The 22,476-nt window shown below is 40.6% G+C and overlaps 2 protein-coding genes across 10 annotated transcripts in view; one reads left to right on the top strand and one right to left on the bottom strand.

The window, feature by feature from the left end:
* Window positions 1-31: 31 nt before the first annotated feature.
* Window positions 32-22,476, top strand: part of LOC136425007 (pyruvate kinase PKM-like) — a 34,538-nt gene continuing 12,093 nt past the window's right edge. For 5 of the 9 annotated variants that reach the window (XM_066413706.1, XM_066413702.1, XM_066413703.1 and 2 more), the window contains exons 1-9: window positions 57-136; window positions 3,658-3,702; window positions 6,740-6,925; window positions 8,274-8,365; window positions 9,452-9,571; window positions 10,086-10,272; window positions 19,609-19,751; window positions 20,486-20,613; window positions 21,802-21,952. In XM_066413706.1, the coding sequence (XP_066269803.1) occupies window positions 3,660-3,702; window positions 6,740-6,925; window positions 8,274-8,365; window positions 9,452-9,571; window positions 10,086-10,272; window positions 19,609-19,751; window positions 20,486-20,613; window positions 21,802-21,952 (1,050 nt within the window). In that variant the 5' untranslated portion in view covers window positions 57-136; window positions 3,658-3,659. Of the gene's footprint in view, window positions 137-3,657; window positions 3,703-6,048; window positions 6,229-6,739; window positions 6,926-8,273; window positions 8,366-9,451; window positions 9,572-10,085; window positions 10,273-19,608; window positions 19,752-20,485; window positions 20,614-21,801; window positions 21,953-22,476 lie in introns of all 9 variants that reach the window. The other 4 variants (XM_066413705.1, XM_066413707.1, XM_066413708.1 and 1 more) reach the window with 4 other exon arrangements.
* LOC136425016 (fibrinogen-like protein 1) lies at window positions 11,869-18,282 on the bottom strand. Its single transcript, XM_066413719.1, has 8 exons — window positions 18,149-18,282; window positions 17,671-17,839; window positions 16,254-16,533; window positions 15,383-15,532; window positions 14,745-14,851; window positions 14,049-14,198; window positions 12,362-12,491; window positions 11,869-12,179 (listed from the first exon to the last, which is right to left on the bottom strand). The coding sequence occupies exons 1-8, from the start codon at window positions 18,166-18,168 to the stop codon at window positions 12,043-12,045; spliced, it is 1,143 nt and encodes a 380-aa protein (XP_066269816.1). The 5' UTR covers window positions 18,169-18,282; the 3' UTR covers window positions 11,869-12,042.

Here is a 22,476-nt window from a genome sequence, read left to right as displayed (position 1 = left end):
CTAACTCAGACAATGCTAATGAGCAAGGTTCTAATTTGGACCTCATTCGCATACTCGGGATGTCTGAGTCGTACCCTTTGACCCGTGACGTCACGCAGAACTGCTGGGACAGACCGGAGAGACTCACCAGCTGTTGGTGAGCAAATCTTTCGCAAATCTTGGTGTATTTCAGGCTGACATGCCCGATATAAGTAGTATGACGAACTGTCATAGCTATTTCACAATAATATAGGTTAAAGTAGACATTCTACAGCGTTCTTTTCTAACTCTACGCCAATGTATAACGTTACTTTGGAAGCTAATATAATAATGAGTCACCTTGATAGCGTACTGTCAGCGCCTTTTCAAGGTGACAGAATATATATTTTTCAATCCTCTACTATCATGTAATGTTGTCAGTTGTTTAAAGACCTTTGAGACACAGACATGGTAGGTTTTATGTAGATGTCCCTCGTGGTTGACTAGGTCCAGACAGAACCCGGCGCTCTGTACGTGCTACCTGTGCGAACCAACATGGCCGCCTTTGTCCAACTGTAGAATCATGACCTTGATGTTTCAACACGATACGTTCGTTTTAGAAGTATGAGATATTCTACAAGACTAATTTTCTGACATACACCAACACCCTGTATGTTATTTCGTCTAAGGGCAAATGTACTTCGCAGAAATGTAGGTCATGGAGCAAGGTTATGTTTAGGAACCGCTGTGGGAGGGGGGAGGGGGGCGTGGTTGTAATTCCAAAATTGTCACTGCTGGTCACGTAGCACACGTTAACGTTGTTCTTCTTTAATTCCAATGTTGGTGGAAAATCATGAAGTTTTCAAAACAAATGATGAATGTGTTTCTGTATACTAGTATATACACCATAAACACTTTAAGCACAAAACTAAATCTGCCTCTTACTCAAGATAGCATTCAATTTTGTTACTTGACCAATTGTATATTGTTTTGTATCATTGGCATGGGGACTTGAATTGTATTACTTTGAGTGCATTTATGTTGCAAGAGAAAATGGAGTGTTCACACTTAGTTAGTTTTCAGTTCACAGTTGAAACAAGGTAGTTGGGGACAGATGACAGAACAAGTTTGCTGTACCCATGCATGAGGTTAAAACCACAAACATTAAACCACTGTGAGCGTAAATGCATTTACAGGAATCCTAGTCAACTCGCCCCAAGTCCAACTCGCCCCAACTATTTACTACCAACTCGCCCCAACTATTTACTACCAACTCGCCCCAACTATTTACTACCAACTCGCCCCTAATTAGAACTTATTAAATTGGTCTTAAACTGGTTTTATATGCATGAATCCTACTTGTAAATATTACTTTACATGCTAACAAAACCTTCTGACTTTAATTTCACTTTTTTGGCGTATTTGCAAAGAACTCGTGATCGGTATTCGCTGACGGACCCGGTCGGCATGTCGGCCCGCCATGACACCGTGCACGGCCGCTAGCTCTAGTCTCAAGCATGGCGATCCAAAAAACTGCTGAGGTCTATGTGCTAGGAAACTCATCTTGGAGCATGAACTTGAATAATAACTTGAGCCAGCAGTCAGCCGTGCTTGAGATTACAGCGAGCTGGCGCAGGTCCCGGTGAACCCGGCGGGCCGACATGCAACATGGCCCGCCGGCGCTTCCTGCATCCATCGGCGTTAAATGCCGACCAGATAAGAGAAAGTTGAAATTAGAGTCATAAGGCTTTCTTAGCATGTCAATTAATATTTAGAACTGGGATTTATGCATATGAAACCAAGTTTTATAAGCCGTAATTTGGGGCGAGTTGGTACTAAATTTTTGGGGCGAGTTGGACTTGGGGCGAGTTGACCTGTTACCAGTTACAGCATTTGGTAAAGGTGCAAATTTGCTCATGACAAAAGAAATACTAGCTTGCAAATGTTTTTTTTTTTGTTTTTTCCACATCATAAAATTTCAGGTAGAATGTTAGCACAGATTCTTACATAAAGTACATCTTCAGAAGTTGGAAAGTTTATTTCAACTGCTGTTACTGTAGTAGAAGGAGTAGATATCTGCCAGAGGAGTTAGTTGGTCACAGTGTTATTACTATTTTTAGCCAATGGAGTCTGTAGTAGGTTACCATGTTCTTTGATGCTATCAAATCGCTAGTAGTATCTGATAGGTGTCAAATAATGCATAAAGTAAGCATTTTAAATTGCTTTGCGAATAGAACGTGACTGTCACTGGACTGTACCAGTCATATACACCCCGACCAATCGATCGCTTTGAAGCTCAGATTGGTATCAGCCATGACCCGACAAATCGCTTCCTAAGTTGCCTTTATGACTTAATTCTGGCAAAACAAAGTCGCCAGTGAGATGCTGGAAGGTGTCAGCTTTTAATAATTATAAAAGATGTTTTTAGATTGACAATTTTGGCACTTTGGAAATGATAGAACTTGAAGCTGACCGGGATTTAATGATTAGAAAAAAATAGTTTCTATTACTTTGTTTAAACGTTAAATCGCGGTCAGCTTTCTATCATTTCCAAAGTGCCAAAATTGTCAATCTGAAAACATCTTTTAAAACCTGACATCTTCCAGCATCTCACTGGCGAGTTTATTTTGTAAGATAAAGTCGTTAAAGCAAACTAGGAAGTAATTTGATGGTCATGGCTGACTTGAATCTGAGTTTCAAAGCGATTGATTGGTCGGAGTGATATAGCATGTCCACACTGATCATCAGACTCAGATATAAAACCTAGCCTCCACTAGGCCCTCTTACGGGCGTATGAATCGTAGAATTCGGCAGAAAAAGGAATTATTAGCCAGTAGAGTCAGTCCACAGTGAAGATCACGTTCCGTCGTTTGCAAGTGAAACCCTGGTGTAGTTAGTCTGGTAGAGACTATATAAAACCAGTCTCATGCAGTTTTGGCACTTCTAATGAGGCATTCCTTATTTACTATTTAGTGACTGATTTGAGTGATGTACATGTTGTTACGTATTTCATATTATAATTACTCTCTAGTACTATTTTTATGAGGATTCTGATGTACTCTTAAGTTGCTGTCCCACGGCTTACCTTTCCACTCATATACAGGACTGAGTATACAGTCCTGTATATGCATGTTGACCATGATGGTGGAGGTTTTGACTAATATGTACATTTTACCCTGGCTAATAGTCTTCTCCTGTTCAACAATAACCTTTTCCAGGGGCCGTTTCAGGCATTTCAAAGTCTCTTAGTTAGAAAGCAGTAACTTAAAAATAGCTCATGCTTCGGACCAGGGCTGTCTCCAGGACCCGTCCCTCCGTCCGTCCTGGGATGGAAATTTGCTTGTTGGGACAAACATAAATTTCACCCCATCCATCCAAAAAATTTGCGTGACATGAAATTGATAAGAATGTATTTTTGTTATCTTACAATGACAGATTTAACAACGATTTAACTACATGGACAGAGTGGAACAGAAAAAAATTAAAGCTGGAAATAGCCCTGGTTTGGACTAGCATCAGAAATGGGAAATACATAACATGATATTGCAGATTGCTACTAACAGCAGTTACACTCTCCTTTTTTTTGGGACTCAACTTTCTTCCTGATATCTTCTCTGTCATGCTTGAACAGAAAGACATTTGAGTCATGCTGCTCCAGCCTTGGTTATTTTATGTTACCTGTTTTTCTCATATTGGCAGGCATGACATCTATTCCCAGGAAGAGGCATAGGACCGGGGACGCAGGTATCTGACTCCGACTTCTGTCTTCCCAGACAACCCTACATCTGTCAGTAGTGTAGGAGCTTGTGTATTGACTCTTTGCTCTTTTCTAGTGCTGGTGTGTGTGACTGTCAGTACCCTTCCATTTCAGGACTTCACATTGTGGGTAGTCTGTACAGCTCTGCAGGAAATTTGAAAATAAATGCGTTAAGTTCGCAGTGGTTTTATTTGATAAATATGTGGCTTACGTGGTGACCTCTTCACAGCAAATTACCAAGAAAATTCTTGTTCTGTGGTTTGCCCACCTACCTCCTTCTTTCAACGTTGAAATCAAAACCACTGCAAATTAAACACTCAAAACTGAATCACCGCAAACTTAGATGCATTTACAGTTACAGTAATGCATGTCTGACGGTTTGGGTTGCTTAAAATAAAAAGCAAGAATCCTTCTAAAACTTTTCCCCTCAACAAAATTCTTTTTGTGACCCCTTTGCCACTACATTCAGGTGATTGACTGTCAGTGAGTAGAACATATTTTTGTTAGAAAACAAAGTACTTTCTTGATTACACAGTAATACACATTATTACCGGTAAGTTAACAGGCCGTTGGGCACTCAGAGCACTGCCTTTGTGCTTAATATGCCTATTGACCATGTTTTACATCGCTACACCTGTCCAGTATAAGTACATGTATAGTGGGACATCACAAGCACACTTTATCCACCTAAATCTGTCAGTCTGTCTCTTTTGTCTGTAGGCCACTTCTTGGTGACTGAAACTCTGTAGCAACTTCATTCTTCTTTATCACATTGTACATGATGGCATTTACTAGTTGGTTGAGCCTTAAGAAAATTGAGTTACGCCAATTTACATGTAAACTATGTAATAATGTTTTAATAACTATGTGACCATAGCTGTACAAATTCAAATTTAGTGGTTCTTTATGTGACACTAATGGAGATCTAGATAAAACAAACAAAACAGACAAACAATCAAACAATCAAACCTGCCAAGTTCAGCTTTAACCTTCCAGTATGGCAGATAATACATAATAAATCAATGATTGTTGTTCCATGAACTAGTCATGTCATAGTTTCACAACCTGTTTCACAACTGTATTACTGTTATGCCTGCTTGTAGCATGCAGCAGCTGACATGATTATATATATGGCATCTGGGTTTGCATCAATTTTCGTCAAATCCACCCTCCATTTACAAAAATTTTGTGACCATACTGTGACTCATACAAAGAAAAAGCAAAACGAGAACAGATATCTCGTAAATTGTGCACAGAAAAATAAACGTCAAGCAAAACAGATAGTAATGTCGTAGGATACCAAAGTAAATTGCAAAGTCACAGAAGATGTGAAAGTGCAAAAATAAATGATTTATTGTTTGGTGTGCCTTGTTCTGTGTGTTCAGTCATTTGGTCAACCTTTCTTACCAGTCACTTAGATTAACATTATGAACTTAAAATTATGAAGGTAACTTTTCATAATGAACTTTTGACGAGGGCAACATTTTTGGCCCATTATTTTTTTCTTTGCACACTCGCATCAGTTTTGAGGTGCCCAAAGGATGTTATCCATATAATCCAGTCAGTATAATTATGGTCTTATATGTATTTCCCATAACTTCATGAATTTATATTATACTTATAGTGCTCAGGGCCGATTATGAAGACATAGTTTTTTATTGAGCCAAAAAAGGCCCTACAGATAAGTTTTCTTTGATCTGTGTACCCTTCCCCATCAGGAAATAACTATTTACTTCTTCAGTTACTCTACCCCACCTTCTTCACAATCTTTTGTAAAGCTTGCATATTAATACAAGTAGGAAAAGTATTTCTATCCCCTGCCTGTACATGTATGGTATTTTTTTTTCATATGGAGACTGACTAGTATCCAGCTCATCAGAAGTTGTTGTTAAAGAGCAACAGTAGCTGTGACTGTGTGACTTAATTCTTTTGTCAGTATTCTCTTTCAGATTCCTGCACATGACTGTACACAGAAGTCAGGCAGTAGTGCGGAAATCAGACTACTATAGCTAGCTAAGGGAAGAAACATCGTAGCCATCTGACAACACTGCAAGAATCCCATTATGAATATCTGCTGAAATTGTCTGATGATGTGAAATCAAAATCTATAGATTAAAAACTATTCTGTTCAACATGGTGCCAGTTCATTTATATCACACTCTTTATTAGTACATCAGTTCTGTAAAAGTTTGCTGTTAATGATAAATCAGAGAGGGCTTTGGCAAGTTAGTTCTTACCAGTCAGACATATGTATGAAAAAAAACGCTTCTACACAAATGTATGTGAGATTGATACACGTGGCGGGTGCTGGTGTGTTTTCCCTCCACACTCAGAGATGGCCCCTCCCACAGCCATGAAGCGTACCAGGAACGTCTCCGTGGGGAGTGAGTACTTCATCCAGGACCAGCAGCTCCACGCTGCCAACGCCACCACCACCCTGGAGCACATGTGTCTCCTGGACATAGACTCCCCCCCGTCCATGGTGCGCCACTCGGGCATTACCTGTACACTTGGTATGTCTCGTAAGGTTTGCCGTGGCGCCGACACCCCACACTAACACCCTACTGACCAATCATTGGTAGGGCCGAAAATGTCTTAGAAAGTCAATACACTGAGACATGAGGCAGGGTTCAAAGGAGACATGTTTAAAACGTCATGCTCTGTAGTGTAAACTACATTTCTTAAAGCAGCGATAGACATTTTGTATACATCTTCTCTTTGCACGCATTCATTATGTAGAACAATGAGTAAAGCTGTTTTACAGTTAATCTCCAGAGATTTGGGAGACATTTTCTGAACAATTTAAAAAAGAAAACAAGCAGGGCCTCCCAAAGAAGTCTTGTGAAGATGTGTAAGAACCTTAAAAAAGAAATTCATGGAGAAGAAATTCTGGAAACAAGTCCAGAAAGATTTTGCTCAGTATAAAGTTCACCTCTCTAAGACATTTTTGGTGGTACCAGTGAATGCGTGTGGCATGTTTTGTTAACGCTGTGTTGCCTGATGTGTGGACTGGTGTTGTTTCAGGCATGGCTCCCCCCGTTAAGGCGCGTACTCGTGCTATGTCCTCGGGAAGCACGGGCGATGAGTATTTTATTCAGGACCAGCAGCTTCATGCTGCTAATGCTTCTACAACAGTGGAGCATATGTGCTTGTTGGACATAGATTCCAACCCGTCTATGGTACGAAACTCGGGCATCATCTGTACTATAGGTGAGTGTACAGTCAACTTTAACCTTATAACCCCCCCCCTCCCCCCCCCCCAAAGAAAAGAATCTCACAAAAAAACCTCCAGTATACATGTGCATGCATGTATATATAATGATTTTGCAAAAACCGAGGGAAATTTGATGTATTCAATTTTCAGAATTGGCATCTTAGGCAACACCAATTCAACATGCTGGCCCCTCTTTCCTGACTTAGTCATGAACCCCTGCTGAATACTTCAAATAGATAAGGTTTTACACAGAAAAGAAACTTATGTCATTGCAAAATGTACTATCTATTCTAGTAATACACTCGATGGAACAATATTGCATCTTGAGATTTTTCTAGGGTGACTCTGTAATTACATTTGTCATCTACATGACATTATACACAGTCATGTTCCAGTGAAAGCTCTTATGGCTAATACATGTAACTTTGATATATTGAATTCAGAATGTGAAAATAGTCAAATTAAGATGGCAAGAAAAAATGTGCAAAAATGCTTTTTTTCAACTAACTTAAAAAAAGATGTAGAGTATAAATCTTGAGAGTCTTTTATTGACGTATTCACGAACTAAAGTCCAAATTTAGGAAGTCCAGTGTCAAGCCTACCTGTCATGTTTTGTAAAAGGTAAGAGTTTTGGTTTGAAAGTTTTGACTTGGTCTAACATTGGTTGCTGTTGGGGTGTCTGTTGGGCTTGATTTGGCTCTGAAGTGTGTTCATCTTTCCTTTAAGGTTTAGACTTCTGCCAAGTTGTGTTTGCTATTATTTGTTTTAATTGTTACATGACATGTTAGATAAGAAGTGTGCCCATTATCATGCATGTGTGTGAGTGCACCATGCAAAATTCCTACATGTACATGTATCATGCAGAATGGCCATCAGGGGTTCGAGAGTTTTCAAAGAAGCAGGAAACGTGATGCGAAAACATACAAATCTCATGGAAAATGCAGTCTTTTTATGGAAACTGGCCAACTGCTGCCTGGGTCATGTACAAATACATGTGATGAAGCGGGATATATTGAAGATGGCGGTGTTGAGCTGTGGTGATGGGAGAAGATTATGTGACGTGCCAAAAAGAATAGCTGACAGGCTACTAAACACGTCTTTATGATTGTATACACCTGTTCAATGCTTTAAAGTCAAAGTATCCTGGGTAAAAACACTGAGAAATTTAATTATACCTTCTCCCAACGTTAACGTCAGTTTGTTTAATAAGACTGCATTTTCCATCAGGTTTTTACATTTTGCATCTGCGTGCACTTTTCATAAGATTTGTATATGAATTTCATACATTTTGTGCAATGCTTAGCTCCCTTGGCCATATTCTATGTTTGTTCTGTCCCCATGCAGGGCCGGCTTCCAAGGAAGTCCCCACCCTGGTGGAGATGATGAAGGCTGGGATGAACATCGCCCGACTCAACTTCTCCCATGGGTCCCATGAGGTATCACTCTCTCACTCACTCACTCACTCATGACTCTCACTCATTCACACTCACTGACTCACTCACTCAACTACTCACTCATTCACTGACTCACATACTCATTCACCTACTCACTCATTCACTCACTCACATACTAGTACTCATTCACCTACCCATGTGTTCACTCACTCACTCAGTCACGCTTACTCACACTCACTCTCGTTCACTTAGTCACACTATCATTCATTCACTCTCACTCACTCATACTCAGTCACTCTCGCTCACTCGCTCACTCACACTCACTCACTCTTGCTCACACTCACTCTTGCTCACTCACTGACGCACTCTCGCTCACACCCACCCACTCACTCTCGCTCACTCACTCTTGCTCACTCACTCATACTCAGTCACTCTTCGCTCACTCACTCTCGCTCACTTAGTCACTCTCGCTCACTTACTCACACTCACTCACTCTTGCTCACGCACTCTTGCTCACACCCACTCACTCTCTCTTACTTACTCTTGCTCACTCACTCATACTCAGTCACTCACTCTCACTCACTCACTCACACTCAGTCACTCTCGCTCACTCAGTCACTCACTCTCTCTCAAGAGCCTAGCCAACAGTTTGATTCTTCAAAACCAAATTCAAACATCCAGTGTAAGACTTTCTGCCTTTGACCGTAAGTAAAAGATTGACATGAGTTGCATTAAAAAGGACCACTGTTTTTAAGTCCTCAGCGTGCATTTACATGTGATTTTTAAGACAGTTAAAGAAATGGATAACAAAGTGTTACAGCATGTGTGTGGGTGCTGGGACGCCCACGGAAAGTGAATACCTGCCAGAAGCTGGGTTCTGTGACATGGTTTAGGTTCAGGGAATGTCCTTCGAATGTACATTTTGTATTCTTTTCTTTACGGATATGCGCAATGACGCACAGACCCAAAGTCCTACTATGACAAAACCAGTTGGTGGTTCAAATTTGTCTATTACCCTGAGGAAGGTCATTGAAATGTCAGCTTGAATAGAACTTTTGTGTATAAAGAACTCCACAATTTAGAGTAGAGTTGATGTGATGTTACTAACCATGAGCCATGTTGTTGTAGTACCATGCAGGTACAATTGCTAATGTTCGTGAGGCAGAGAAGCTCCTGAAGCCATTCCGACCCATCGCTATCGCACTGGACACCAAAGGCCCTGAGATCCGCACTGGGCTTATTGCAGGGGTGAGTTAAGTGCTGCTAGCACCATACAAATACTCTACTTCTTTGTCATTAATCTACTCAATGTTGATTACCGGTACCTTTGGTAAGGAGGTCAGTGACCTCAGACAGGAGTATTGTTTGTTTGTTTGCAGCTGGGACTCATTTTCATAGACATTGTTTAAATTTTGGCATAATACTGGTGGTTATTGAGTTCCCAATTAAACATGGTGGTTTTAAATTTTAGGCACCGTTGCAGTGTTTTAATTCAGAATCTTTTTTATTTCATGTTGAGAATAACTTATAGCTCCAGCCCCATCTTTATACAATCCTTGAGACCTATTTTTAGGCAATTCTCTGATCGAGCTGACAACTGGTTGTATTAGTGCCCCCCCCCCCCCCAAAAGCCACTTATAAGTCTGGCTAGTTTAGCAGTGCAGAATTGTAAGCAGTCCAAAGGTGTATATTAAAGGCCGACTCTGCGTGGGAGAATGGGTAGAGATGACTTTAGAACTGTTCTATGTTGATGTCCTTACAGAGCGGTACTGGGGAGGTGGAGCTGCAGACTGGACACGAGATCCGACTCACCACCAACCAAGACTACTACGAGAAGTGTGATGACAAGGTCCTGTACGTGGACTACAAGAACATCGTCAAGGTCATGGACAAGGGCGGGCAGGTCTACATTGATGATGGCCTCATCCAGGTCACAGTGAAGGAGAAGGGTGAGATGTTTCAGTTGAAAGATTTTCACACTTTGAAATTAGTGTACGTACCTTGTGCTCAACTACTGGCAGGATGTACATGCAAGACTTTGTACTGTCTCTAATATTATGGTAGGTAAGATTCATTCCCAACCAGGCCATAAACATTTAACAATTCTTTCAAGACGTCACACTAGTCACAGACCTTTACACGATCTCGCAGACCAGCTGTCAACCGCAGACAACCTTGCTTTCAATTGAATCTCAACCGTGACCAAGGGACGGTTGTGAGTGGTCGTGAGGCCATGCATGGTTGGCTTTAGCTGAGGGCTTTAGCGGTGTGACAGGACAGTGGTTAAGTATTCTGGCCAGTTACCAGCAAGCATTAAAATCATCATCATCCTCTATCAGCCTGTATCAGCTGGGACCACTTGGCATAATGGTAACACTTGATACGTTGTGTACAATCATCATGTTCATGATCGTTTGTTCATTCATGGTGCCACCCATTGTAGTCCCTAGTGGCATACAGCAATTGGGAGTTTCCTTGCTGTTTCAGTAGCAGGATGTATCTTAAAGTTTACACTTACAGGGAGGGGTTGTTAGCCCTTCCTCTCCAGGTCATATCTGTGGATCACAGTTACATTGCAATTGTGTACAACCCAACCCAATAGTGTCTGGAGACCGGTCATATTATGAAATATGTAAGTTTTCATCGGAAGTACATGATTGTATAACATTCCTGCCATGCAGCATGAGAAAACTTCACCACCCCCAACCACTGGTAGTACATGTAGGTACTGTATTTCCCAGCATGACTCAGATTGGAAGCTGATAATAATAATGTTTTTTATTGGTCAGAAATTACCTGCAATGGAAGCCTTTCTAGCGCTGAATTACAGGTTTCATACAATACATAACATTATATACTGTAATTCACTTTAACTTCACGGTAGCAAACTTTCACGGTGTAAGAAAAATTGACATTTTCACTGAAATTTAACTTCACGGTGGCGGCAAGTGACTTGCAGAAATGATGTGTGAAGGAATCATAAATAGGTTTTTCACTGTGATGATAAGTTCACGGTCCAGCGGTGACAGTGAAAACAATGAACTTAAAGTTACAGTGAAAGAAACAAGAACTACAGTAATATCTTATCCACACTTGCATTTTGTGGAACTGTCGCAAGGGTCTGGGCGGCTGCCATTCGGCGCCACCAGGTGACCTCAATACGACTTTCCCCAACAGAAGTCAGGTACCCATTTACACCTGGGTGGAGTGAGGAAAGTCGTGTAAAGTGCCTTTCCCAAGGGCACAAGATTGGTGACATGACAGGATTCAACTCGGGACCTCTTGGTTCTGAGTCGAACGCTCTGCCGTTGCGCCATACGACCCCACTATTACACCCCACTGATATTACGAAGTATGTTATTTTAGTAAAGAGAACACTAATTACCTGCGTTATATGGGTGCCACCTTATTGACTTTTTTTGTCATGGACTTAGCATATAGCACCTTTCACAATTCACTGCTGGCAGACAAAGAGACAGACAAACAGATGGACACACTGAAAACAATACCTCCATTTTTCATGGAAAAAAACTTGACTCATCACAGACATTGGCTAGATTTTATTCCTATTGAATTCATGAATTGAGAAACATTTTGTTGTTGAGAATTGGTTGTCTTACCTACAATTCTAATTTTGTCTGGAACCCTTTTAATTGTAGGATGCCTTTACATACGATAAAGGGCCCGTTCCTATAGGCTCAGGATTGCCCTTTCTGGAATCAGCCTGCAGTAGGTTTTGGGGGGCTCCTCTTACGCTGGATATACATAACAGCCTCTTTCAGGTTCTCGTTTTGACGCCACTCCCTCCAGATGATGCCCCTGGAGTCATAGGGACTAGCCTTCTTGTGCCAAATGCCTGATATATAAGAAGGCAAAAAATTGTTAGAATGTTGAGTCTTCTGTAATTGTTCTAAATTACAAAGTACTAAATGTAATTATTGTTCTCCTAAGGCACTCGACCATGGCACAACCAAAACATGACCTTCTGGCGTAGGTAATACTACATGTAATAACAAGGAGATAGTTTAATGCCCTTACCATTGAGGTTGGCGGGGTTGGGACAGTACTGGTTGAACCACCAGCCACTCTGGTATTGTTTCCCACACTCAGCTAATTTGGAACCATCGTTGTCCTTATCATTGGCACTGAAGCCAATGCCGTTGCTATCCTGTGTGGAGAGGGGAAAACCATGGATGTCAAAGTCTGCTTCAATGGGGAAAATTCATGATACATTACCCAAAAAATAATAATAATAATAATAATAATAATGACTGGTTTTATTTGCAAACAATTACATACACATACCATTGCAGCCTTACCGGCTGAATTGGGGTATGGGATAAAACATTCAATTGCTCATACAAGTTTTACCATAACTTAACATTTTTAAAAACTATACACTTGAGTCAAAGACTACAATTCATTCAATAACTCTACGGTAAAAGGTAATGTGGTGTTCTTAAATCTGGAAGATCTGCAGCTGAACGGTGTGAATTTGTTCTTTGACCTTAGATCTCTACCGTGGACGCTTCCCCGTTTCGGAGGGAGCCAACTAGAGAAGGTGGGGGATTTAGAGATGGACAGTGCAAATTTCATACACAGATTACGTCGTCTCAGGTACAGGGGAGTGAGTGGCAGCTGCTCTAATGCTCTGTCGTAGCTAACATAGTTTTTACCTAGAATCATTCGGCACGCCCTCTTTTGTACAGCTTCTATGTGGTTTGACTGGAGAGTAGTGAGACCAGGATGCCACACAGGGCAAGCATACTCTAACAATGGTCTTACAAAACCACAGAAAACAAGCGTTAAGTCATAGTTAACAAGTCCATGTTTCTTTAGGACACGTACCAGATAAAGCCTACGGTTAGCTTTGCTCACTATCGAGTTTACATGAGTGGACCACTTGAGATCGGCTTGCAGGATTACACCTAGAACTCTAGCAAACTGCACTAATTCCAACTCTGATGGTCCTACATACAACTGTGGAGGTGGGGGTGGGTTTCTCATAAAACATATCACCATAATTGATTACTTTACATTTCACTGGATTAAGTTGCATGTAATTAGATTCAGTCCAGCGCACAAGTCCATCAACGTCCCTTTGCATTGTAGAAGAAAAGGACTTATTAAGTTCAACATCATGTGGGAAAGGTACATGTATGAGGTCATGGAACTTTAATCTTTAAGTTGTATTTCTTTGCATGAAAACATTTTGTGTAAAAGAGTCAATGTATACCATACATTTGTAATGTTGCAGTTCATGAAAATACTGCTAGGGGGCCCAAATCACCATGTTTTTTTTGCAGACCTCAATAACTACCCACATACCAAAATTGATACAAATCCCTCTAAAGGATCTTGGTGCTAATTAACACACAAACACATTGAAATCTAATTTAATATCATATTATCATTATTATATAATGTTATTCATATATTTACTGCATTTTCAGATGATTGCATTATCAAGGCTTGAAATACCACTTCTTGCACATATAAAATTGGAGCCATGCATGTAATCACAAGAAGACATGCACTGGTGCAAGTTACGACCCATAGAAATTTATCCCCTTTTACTTATTAATACATGTAATAAACATGCAATTTTTATCTGCACCAATGCAAGTTGACCCCAAAATGCTTTGGGAGCCCTGATTATGAATTGATCAGAATCTAGAATGGTCATATCAGTAAGTAAAAGATATCTTATTCAATTTGTACTCACAGACAGACCATTTCCTGCTGTACTACGGGGATCATACCCATCAATGGTCAGTTTGTAGTCAGGGGGTCCAGACACCTTGAACTTGCTGTATCGGGCAAAGGCCTCGTTTTTATCATGGTCCTTCAGAGACACATACAGCTGCCACTCATCCTGAAGAACAAAATCAATTTAAACGTGTGGATGGATTTACACACCAGAGCTTATAAATTCATCTAAAAATATTACTAATTACCCCCATGAAAAATGACCGTATTGTTTTGGGCGTGTTTGATATGTTGTTTTTTTGTTTCCAGATATTTTTGGTCAGCATAACTCTTGTTGGATTATGATCATAATACTTCTAAGTTGGTAATACTAATGTTGGTAGGTGTTTGACAGATAAACTTAAAGATAAAAGTGGATTTTGTTTTTTGTATGTTGTGACGTCTTGAACATAATTTGGTTTTAAAGAACAGAAGGAAGAAATGGTGTGTAGGTTTGGGTTTCACAGAAAGCTACAAGGGGGCCAACAATTAAACTACTAGATTCTTTCATACACCTAGGGCTTCACATTATTAACAAGGAAGTTTGAAAAAGGAGAGAACTTATTATGCTGTCACATTCCTGTGAGTATGAAAAGTCCCCCAAAGTTACAGTCAGAGTGTCAGACCTTTGCATGATAAGCCTACTACAAAATGTGTAGTACTACATACATACCTGTGCTGTTATCTTTTGCAAATTCTGCAGCCCGATCCAGTGGTCGAGACCCCGGTTTCCAAAACCTCTCTCATATTCAGCAAACTTCTTGTTGAAGTCAACGAATTCTGATGTTTTGGAATAGTCAATAACAAACACAAGTTTGGTTACAAGAATATTCCTCAAACGGTGACTTAAAAAGAGAGGTAGCGAAATACACACCTCCAAATTTTCTTCACTGCGATACACAAGTTTTTTATGAACAATCTATTTGAAAATACGCAACTGGCTATAGACATTTATTTTTGAGAATAGGTGCCCTGGTGCACCTAACCTACAAATCTAGGTGCACATGCAGAAAAAAATTTGGGGTGCACAACATGAAATAAAGTAGAATGTCAGCAAGCCATATTTAACTTACATTTACAAACCCTACTGCCTCAGATTAGGCAGAGAGTCCCTTAAGAACTTTGATCTGAAATTCTATAGCTAACTCTTAAGAAAAGCAATAACCTTAAAGTTTGTTGTACTTTATTTGATGCAAGAATGTTAGACTAACATTCTTGCATCAAATAAAGTACAACAAACTTTAAGGTTATTGCTTTTTACTGATGCTTAAAAATATTCTAGCTTTTAATTATAGTACATTTACTACTTACGTGTCCTGCGGAGTATGACTGCCCATCCCTTGAGCTCGTCCTGTTCCCCCATGTCCATGTTGCAGTAGACCTTGATTGGCTGTCCAGCAGGCTTGATGTCATATTCAGCTGTTCCTTTAGTCTTGTCCTTCAACTTGAGTCCTGCACAGTCTTTTGCAGCAGACAAAACCAGTGTGCGTGTCAGAACCATTCTGTTTTACCAAAATTTGGAGAAAACATTTAATTTTGGACTTTGCTGCCTTTAACTACTGGTTGGCTTTTTGCTCTGAAAGGAGTTCATCTGAGTGTACTATACTCTAACGTTCAGGGTCTGCAAACTATAGAACCTGGACTATGACACCAAGTCTTGGACTTTGCTCTAAGTTCTCCAGTTTCACCTGACAGCAAAGGACTATGTTTCCATGTTCTGCAGCTTAAATTTGCTTTGCTTATGAGTTTGTATTGTGTCACCATTTAGGGTTTGTACATAGTATGATTGTGCTTGACATTGTTATCATTTGTACCAACGAAGACAGTGCTCAAATTTTGGCACCCAAGCCTAGACCCTGGATTGCAAGGCCGTAGGTAGGAACTGTCATTAATCTGGCTCCAAGGGCGGCAGGGTAAGCTTAATCCAAGGTGGCTTAGACTGATCAAGTCTGGATCGATCCCGTGCTTTGGTGAATCCCAATTCGTAGATCTTGGTATGAACAGGGTCTTAAAGGGGACCAAATCTTAAACTTGAAAAGCCTACTGCATGTGCTATGCTAAATATACCCCAAATTATACCCCAAAGACTTTGGGATGTATCTAGCGTTACGGTAAGTATATATTAGTAGGATTTTTAATTTTAAGTTTTGGTCTCCTTTTAAGGTAGAAGGAAGTGCCTTACCCTTGTCATCCCCAGGGTCGACTGGTTTAGCAGGTGTAGCTGGTCCTGGTTTAGCTCCTGGTTTACTTCCAGGTTTAGCTCCAGGTGTAGCACCTGTAGCACCAGCTGCAGGCTTCTTTGCTGCGGCTGCAGCAGCCTTATCCAGCTTGGCCATGTCATCCGTCATCTTCTGAACCTTCCCAATCTGTTCGGCAAGTTCCTTCTCGACTTTAACCCTTCTCTTCACTGCATCTCCTAATTTCTTCATAGCAGGGGCAATCTCAGCCACCATTTTTTTGTCCTGAAACAATTATGTGTTTGCAAATTAATTCGTACCCAAAGGCTGATTACAAGTATGTGGACTGGGGAAACATATCGCTACAATAACATGTGGTGATGATGCTATGGCTCATTCCCCGCTGCATGTGGTACAAACTTTGGAAACATACATTTTATTTTTACAGGGACAATGATCATGATTGACATTATTGTCAAAAAAACACAATAATAACAAAATAATATTATATTAGTTATGATAAATCATCTGAAAAGACCCTGGCAAACCGCTTGGCGGAAAAATAATGGGGACTGACATCTGTTAAGCTTTTTTTGCTCTGAAACCCCTTTAGAGCAAAATAAAATTTTAAATGATTGTATTTATTTCTTTTTGAAGGTTACATTAACTGAGTTGAGTTGTTTGAGGAGGGGGTGGATGTAGTTGATGTGAGAGCATAATGTTTTCGGTCAATGCCGATATGAGAGGCGCCGCATAGCATTACCACTTTGGTGGGCAAGTGTGCCCTGTTGCTGACATGCAGCCGATGCACATGTAAAGCAAGGTGCGTATATCTGTGACTGGTTTCTTACTGTGTTGGCTGCATTCATTACAGCTGCATGATCTTATCAATAAGTAATAAAGAATTAAAATGCGCTTCGTTCACTACCCTTTTCAATTTCAATCTTAATCATTTTCACATACAAATACGGAAGAGACGGAACTCTTCACTAAATTTTAGTAGTTGGAATGTGGTACAAGCTCCTTACCCTTGAGTGCCCGAGCTGTTTTCTTTTTCATTTAGTTTTTGTCCTGAGCATACATGCAGCCAATATCGTGGAAAACATGTCCCCGCTTTTCATGTGCCATTTCTGTCCTGCTAACGCTATTTTTGAAGGAAGTGTTCCAAAAAAGAATGGGGGTCTATATAATATATGTTTGATACGGTGTTCGACAGGATCGGTCTATACCCTGCTCTAGACACAATGCCCCTATGGCATGAAAAAGGCTGTGGAACTCCTTTTAGTTTTAATTAATTTACCTTTTTTTTTGCTACCTTAAACATTGTATTACATGGCTGTTTGGATGCTAACTTCAGACTTGCAGTACAACTTTTAACCTAGAGTCTAAAAATATCTTGCCATTTGAACATTCTATACCGACCTTGATTGCCTTCACGTCCTTGTCCAGTTGCTCGATGGTTTTCAGAGAAGCACAGGTCGTGCCCTTTGGAGGCAGGGCCTCGAATTTGAAGACACATTTCTGTGCTGACACCAACGTGGCCAAACTGGCCAGGAGAAGCACAGCAAGTGTTCTCATCCCCATCATGTTTCTACAGAAGGGAGGAAAAATTAACAAGTAGAGAGACTTCAAATTGATCACACTGTCTATCATTTCTCCATTGTTGCTTTATGCATTCATAAGAAAGCCTGCATTTTTGTTTATTACTCTACGCAATAATACCACAATAATCATTCACAAGTCAAACACTAGAGCTGACTATATATAGCTATATGACTGGTTATGACTGGTCTATGCAAGTGAGTCACAAAACAAGTGTGCCAAATAGAAATGTACATTTTTGCTGAATATTTTCATATTTAAAAACATGAAATATGACTGATATAGAGAAGAAGCCTACCTGAACAAACCTGTTCCCATCAAATGATGCCGCTGGTGGAACCTTGGTACGGGGGGTGGGACAAACGTCAAAAATTATATTTACCTGAACACAGACCTCAAACTTTGGACTGTTTGAAATGTATCTATTGTTCAGTAAACTTTGCTGAAGACCTTTAGCACGAGATATACATGTATCAGCACATGTGACTGTTTCATGATCAGGACACTGGGTTATTCGTGTCAGCACTTTTCCCTCAACTATACTCTTATACAATCATTGGACAAAACCTTGACTGTTAACAGTATACAGATGTATCGTTATCAATGTTTGTGCAGGGCACTTCAACACATTTTAGAGAGCAGACAGTTTTGGCTCTTGGTGAAAATAACGGGGTCATTTCAGGATACACACTGCACACCACCTTTGAGATGGCATTAAATTGGTATATGGCATGATGTTACGTGTCAAAAACTATGGAGATCAAATTACATTTTATAATATTTAGTATTATGTTGAAAATAAGGATCTTATTTTATGATATATATTGTGTAATATATAATGTACCTAGGATATGGGAGATTCTTTATACACAACCAGGTATTGATCTCACCTGCTAACGTTTCGATGTCTATCAGACACCTTCTTCAGAGCTTCTGACTGGAGCACTGCTTCTCACCGCTATATTATAGTAGCCGATCGCTACTTATAGCGGTGAGAAGCAGTGCTCCAGTCAGAAGCTCTGAAGAAGGTGTCTGATAGACATCGAAACGTTAGCAGGTGAGATCAATACCTGGTTGTGTATAAAGAATCTCCCATCATGATACATGTATCCTATTTTCTACCAACTTGATGAAATTATTTTTGGATATAATGTACCTATGGCTCAACTGGTGGTAGCCCCACAGTTGAGCTCCTGCTTCCAATTGCATTGTACTAGTTAGTAACTTGGAGACCCCTGTTCAATCCTGGGTCAGCACATCTCGGTTGGAAGGGACGTACAGATGTAAAAAGGAGACATATCTAGATGGTTTGAGCAATGCCTTGTTAAAGGGGAAAGGCTAGCAACTCCTTCTTCCTGTAAAAATATACTCTTCTACTCAAGGAAACTTGCTGGCCCAATATGCCACTGGCCATGGGCACTGCAAGGTTCATGTACAGTTGCCATCATGTTTTCTTGTTGATAGCATCTGCATTGATGAACGTGTAACTGACCAGTCATATTGCCCCAGGCATCACTTATAGCCAACCATATGTCCTGACCTGATCACTCCCAATCTTCCCCAGACCATTGATTTTTGGGACTCAGTTGTGAGCAAGTTCGTCTGCTGTTGGCAGCTGGTCTACGAGGTTAGAGTGGTTGTGAGGTTGTGGAAAGGTCCGTGAGGTCTAGGATGGGTTGTGAAAGGGTTGTGGCCTGGTTGCCAATAGGTTGGGAGTAGTTAGATATGACTAAACATGTTTGACCCCTCTGTCTCCAGGGGAAGACTACCTGCTGTGCATGATTGACAACGGGGGGACCCTGGGGAGCCGGAAGGGAGTCAACCTGCCCAAGGTCGCTGTGGACCTACCGGCCGTCTCCGAGAAGGACAAGGGTGACCTGCTGTTCGGGGTGGAGCAGGGGGTAGGTTTGACAGTCTGGATCAATTTCTTCTTTTAGTAACTAGCTTTGACTTTGGTACACCAAATAGCAGACAAGTAACTGGATAAAAGTTTGAAATGGTCAGACGTTTCAGGAAGTCTCCACTCATTTTGTCAGTGACACCGAGCAAGATCTGTTCAGCCGCAGACTTTAAGTTGAAAGGGCTTCCAAAAACGTTGCCTTTCCAGTGCAAAACATTTGCCGAAATCCCAATGATTTGTTTTCATTCAGTGATGTTACAATGGTGCCCCATCTGTACACTCAGGTACAAACTACCAAAAATGTTTTTTCTTGTTTTTTCTAGTTTTCTCGTTTTTACTTAATTCGTGGACAAATAATCTTGAATGAAGAACTTTCTTCAAAATGATAAGAATAAATAAGAAAAGCACAAGAGACCATTCCAAGATTCTTTTCTTGTAAATTCTCGCAACAAGAAACCTTTTTCTGTCTTTCTTACATAAAGAAATAATTTCTATAAAAGATTTTCTCTCTTAAAAACTTTCTGGAAATTCAAGTTAAATGTTCTTATTTTCTTGTATGAAGAATTAATTTCTTGCCATGTTTAAGAAGATACTTTCAAGAATTTTGCTCTTCCCTTTCTTGTTTTTCTGCAGGGTAGTAAGAAAAAACAACAAAATTAAGATATAGAAAACAAGTAATGACTAGAATGATATTCTTGAATAAGCTTGACTAACAGTGATGCCCACTAATCACAGGTGGACATGGTGTTTGCCTCCTTCATCCGTAAAGCGGCAGACGTGCACGCCGTGCGGGAGGTGCTCGGAGAGAAGGGCAAGAACATCAAGATCATCAGTAAGCTGGAGAATCACGAGGGTGTCCGCAGGTGAAGTTCAACATCAGTGCTCATCTAGTTCAGCTATCAAGTGCACGTTGGGCAAAGGAGTCCTTTGGTTTACATTTCTGGTTGAGCAAATAAGTATAACAGTTACTGTAAATTTACGTAATGGTAACTCTATTGAATGCTATCATTAGGCTTGGCCATTTTAGGTTGCAGAAAAGAAAATAATTAAATTTGTTGATCTTTTAAACTAGACACTGTCTTGTTGTTTTCAAGCTGTTCCTGGGAATCGTTCATTTTGACTTTCTGGCACGAAATTCACAAAGATTTTTCTTTTATTAAAACCCTTAAGCTGCCAGTCCCGACTTAATTAGGGATACAGAAATATGCCTTGTGTGCTGGACCCGGTTATAACCGGGATAGGGTATTCCCCAGAACAAAACAGCTTTGCGTGCGTGTAGCGCGCGAAGCTGGGAAGTTAGGGGAGTTAGAGCCGCCGGGTGTTTCGCGGGTTTCGTGAGGGAGGTCAGGGGTCAAACATTTTTGATTTTTACTTGGCTAAAAAACCTGGCAGCTTAAGGGTTAACAAACTTCCTCAGTTGCTTAAAACAAACTTGTATTGCATGTAGTCCTAATAAATAAGGAGTAACTTAGGGACTTAGAATTCATTTTAACCTTCTCCCTGTTGATGTTGTCTATTGATACGACCAAATTTGTTTTCTATTGGTTATGATTACAGAATAGACAGCAGGGAGAAGGTTAAGATTATGATAGGTCAGCTAGGACTACTAGTAAGAATACTAAAATTGAATATCATAAATATGGCAACATGTTAAGATATAAGGAATGTTTAACATTCCTATATAATTCTAAACCATTGTTTGGGACTGTGTCATATGCACTGCAGCCTATACATGATTGCTGCCTTTGTTTTTCCACAAAACATCGTCAGCCCTCTGGCTGGTACATGACTTGTATATTGTAAAATTGTGTCAATATAATGATAATCTGTAAGTAACTACTGTAAATACTACATGACTTTGTATGATTCACCTAGAAAGCAAGGGTCCAGTTTCTGGCCTGTGCATGTAGGCAGGCAGGTACTTGTAGGCAAGTAACTACTTGTGAGTGCAAAGATGTGGGCCACGTTGTGTATGTTGGAATATTGACAGTTTAGGTCAAAGGAAAAGTGAGGCATCAAATTGAACTGAATTGAATCTCCGTGTTCCTCAGATTTGATGAGATCCTGGAGGCCAGTGATGGCATCATGGTCGCCCGTGGCGACCTGGGTATCGAGATCCCAGCGGAGAAGGTCTTCATCGCACAGAAGATGATGATTGGTCGCTGCAACAGGATGGGCAAGCCTGTTATCTGTGCTACTCAGGTTCACAGCTCCATTCTGTCTATGCCCGATGTAACAGACTGTGTTTTATCTATCACACCACATCCACATAGATGCAGGGAGGGATTAGATGTAGATTGTAGATGTTGGAGAGTATGATTGGGAAGCCACGCCCCACCCGTGGGTAGGGCAGTGATGTTGTTATCTTTGTTGTTGTTGTTGTAGATGTTGGAGAGTATGTTTGGGAAGCCACGCCCCACCCGTGCGGAGGGCAGTGATGTTGTAATGTTTGTTGTTGTTGTTGTAGATGTTGGAGAGTATGTTTGGGAAGCCACGCCCCACCCGTGCGGAGGGCAGTGATGTTGTAATGTTTGTTGTTGTTGTTGTAGATGTTGGAGAGTATGTTTGGGAAGCCACGCCCCACCCGTGCGGAGGGTGGTGATGTTGTAACGGTTGTTGTTGTAGATGTTGGAGAGTATGATTGGGAAGCCACGCCCCACTCCGCACGGGTGGAGGGCAGTGATGTTGTAATGTTTGTTGTTGTTGTTGTAGATGTTGGAGAGTAT

Source organism: Branchiostoma lanceolatum, chromosome 19 (genome assembly GCF_035083965.1).
Source record: "Branchiostoma lanceolatum isolate klBraLanc5 chromosome 19, klBraLanc5.hap2, whole genome shotgun sequence".
Taxonomy (NCBI): domain Eukaryota; kingdom Metazoa; phylum Chordata; class Leptocardii; order Amphioxiformes; family Branchiostomatidae; genus Branchiostoma; species Branchiostoma lanceolatum.
The sequence above is the reverse complement of the archived record's forward strand: the minus strand, read 5'-3'. Positions and strand labels throughout refer to the sequence as shown.

Bases quoted from the DNA above. Each gene is read 5' to 3' on its own strand.
- LOC136425016 (XM_066413719.1), bottom strand. From the start codon at position 18,168: ATGGGAACAGGTTTGTTCAG. The intron at 16,534-17,670 runs GTCGGTATAGAA...TAATTGTTTCAG, and splicing joins AGGACGTGAAGGCAATCAAG to GACAAAAAAATGGTGGCTGA. The intron at 14,199-14,744 runs GTATGTATGTAG...TTTGTTCTTCAG, and splicing joins TGCAAAAGATAACAGCACAG to GATGAGTGGCAGCTGTATGT.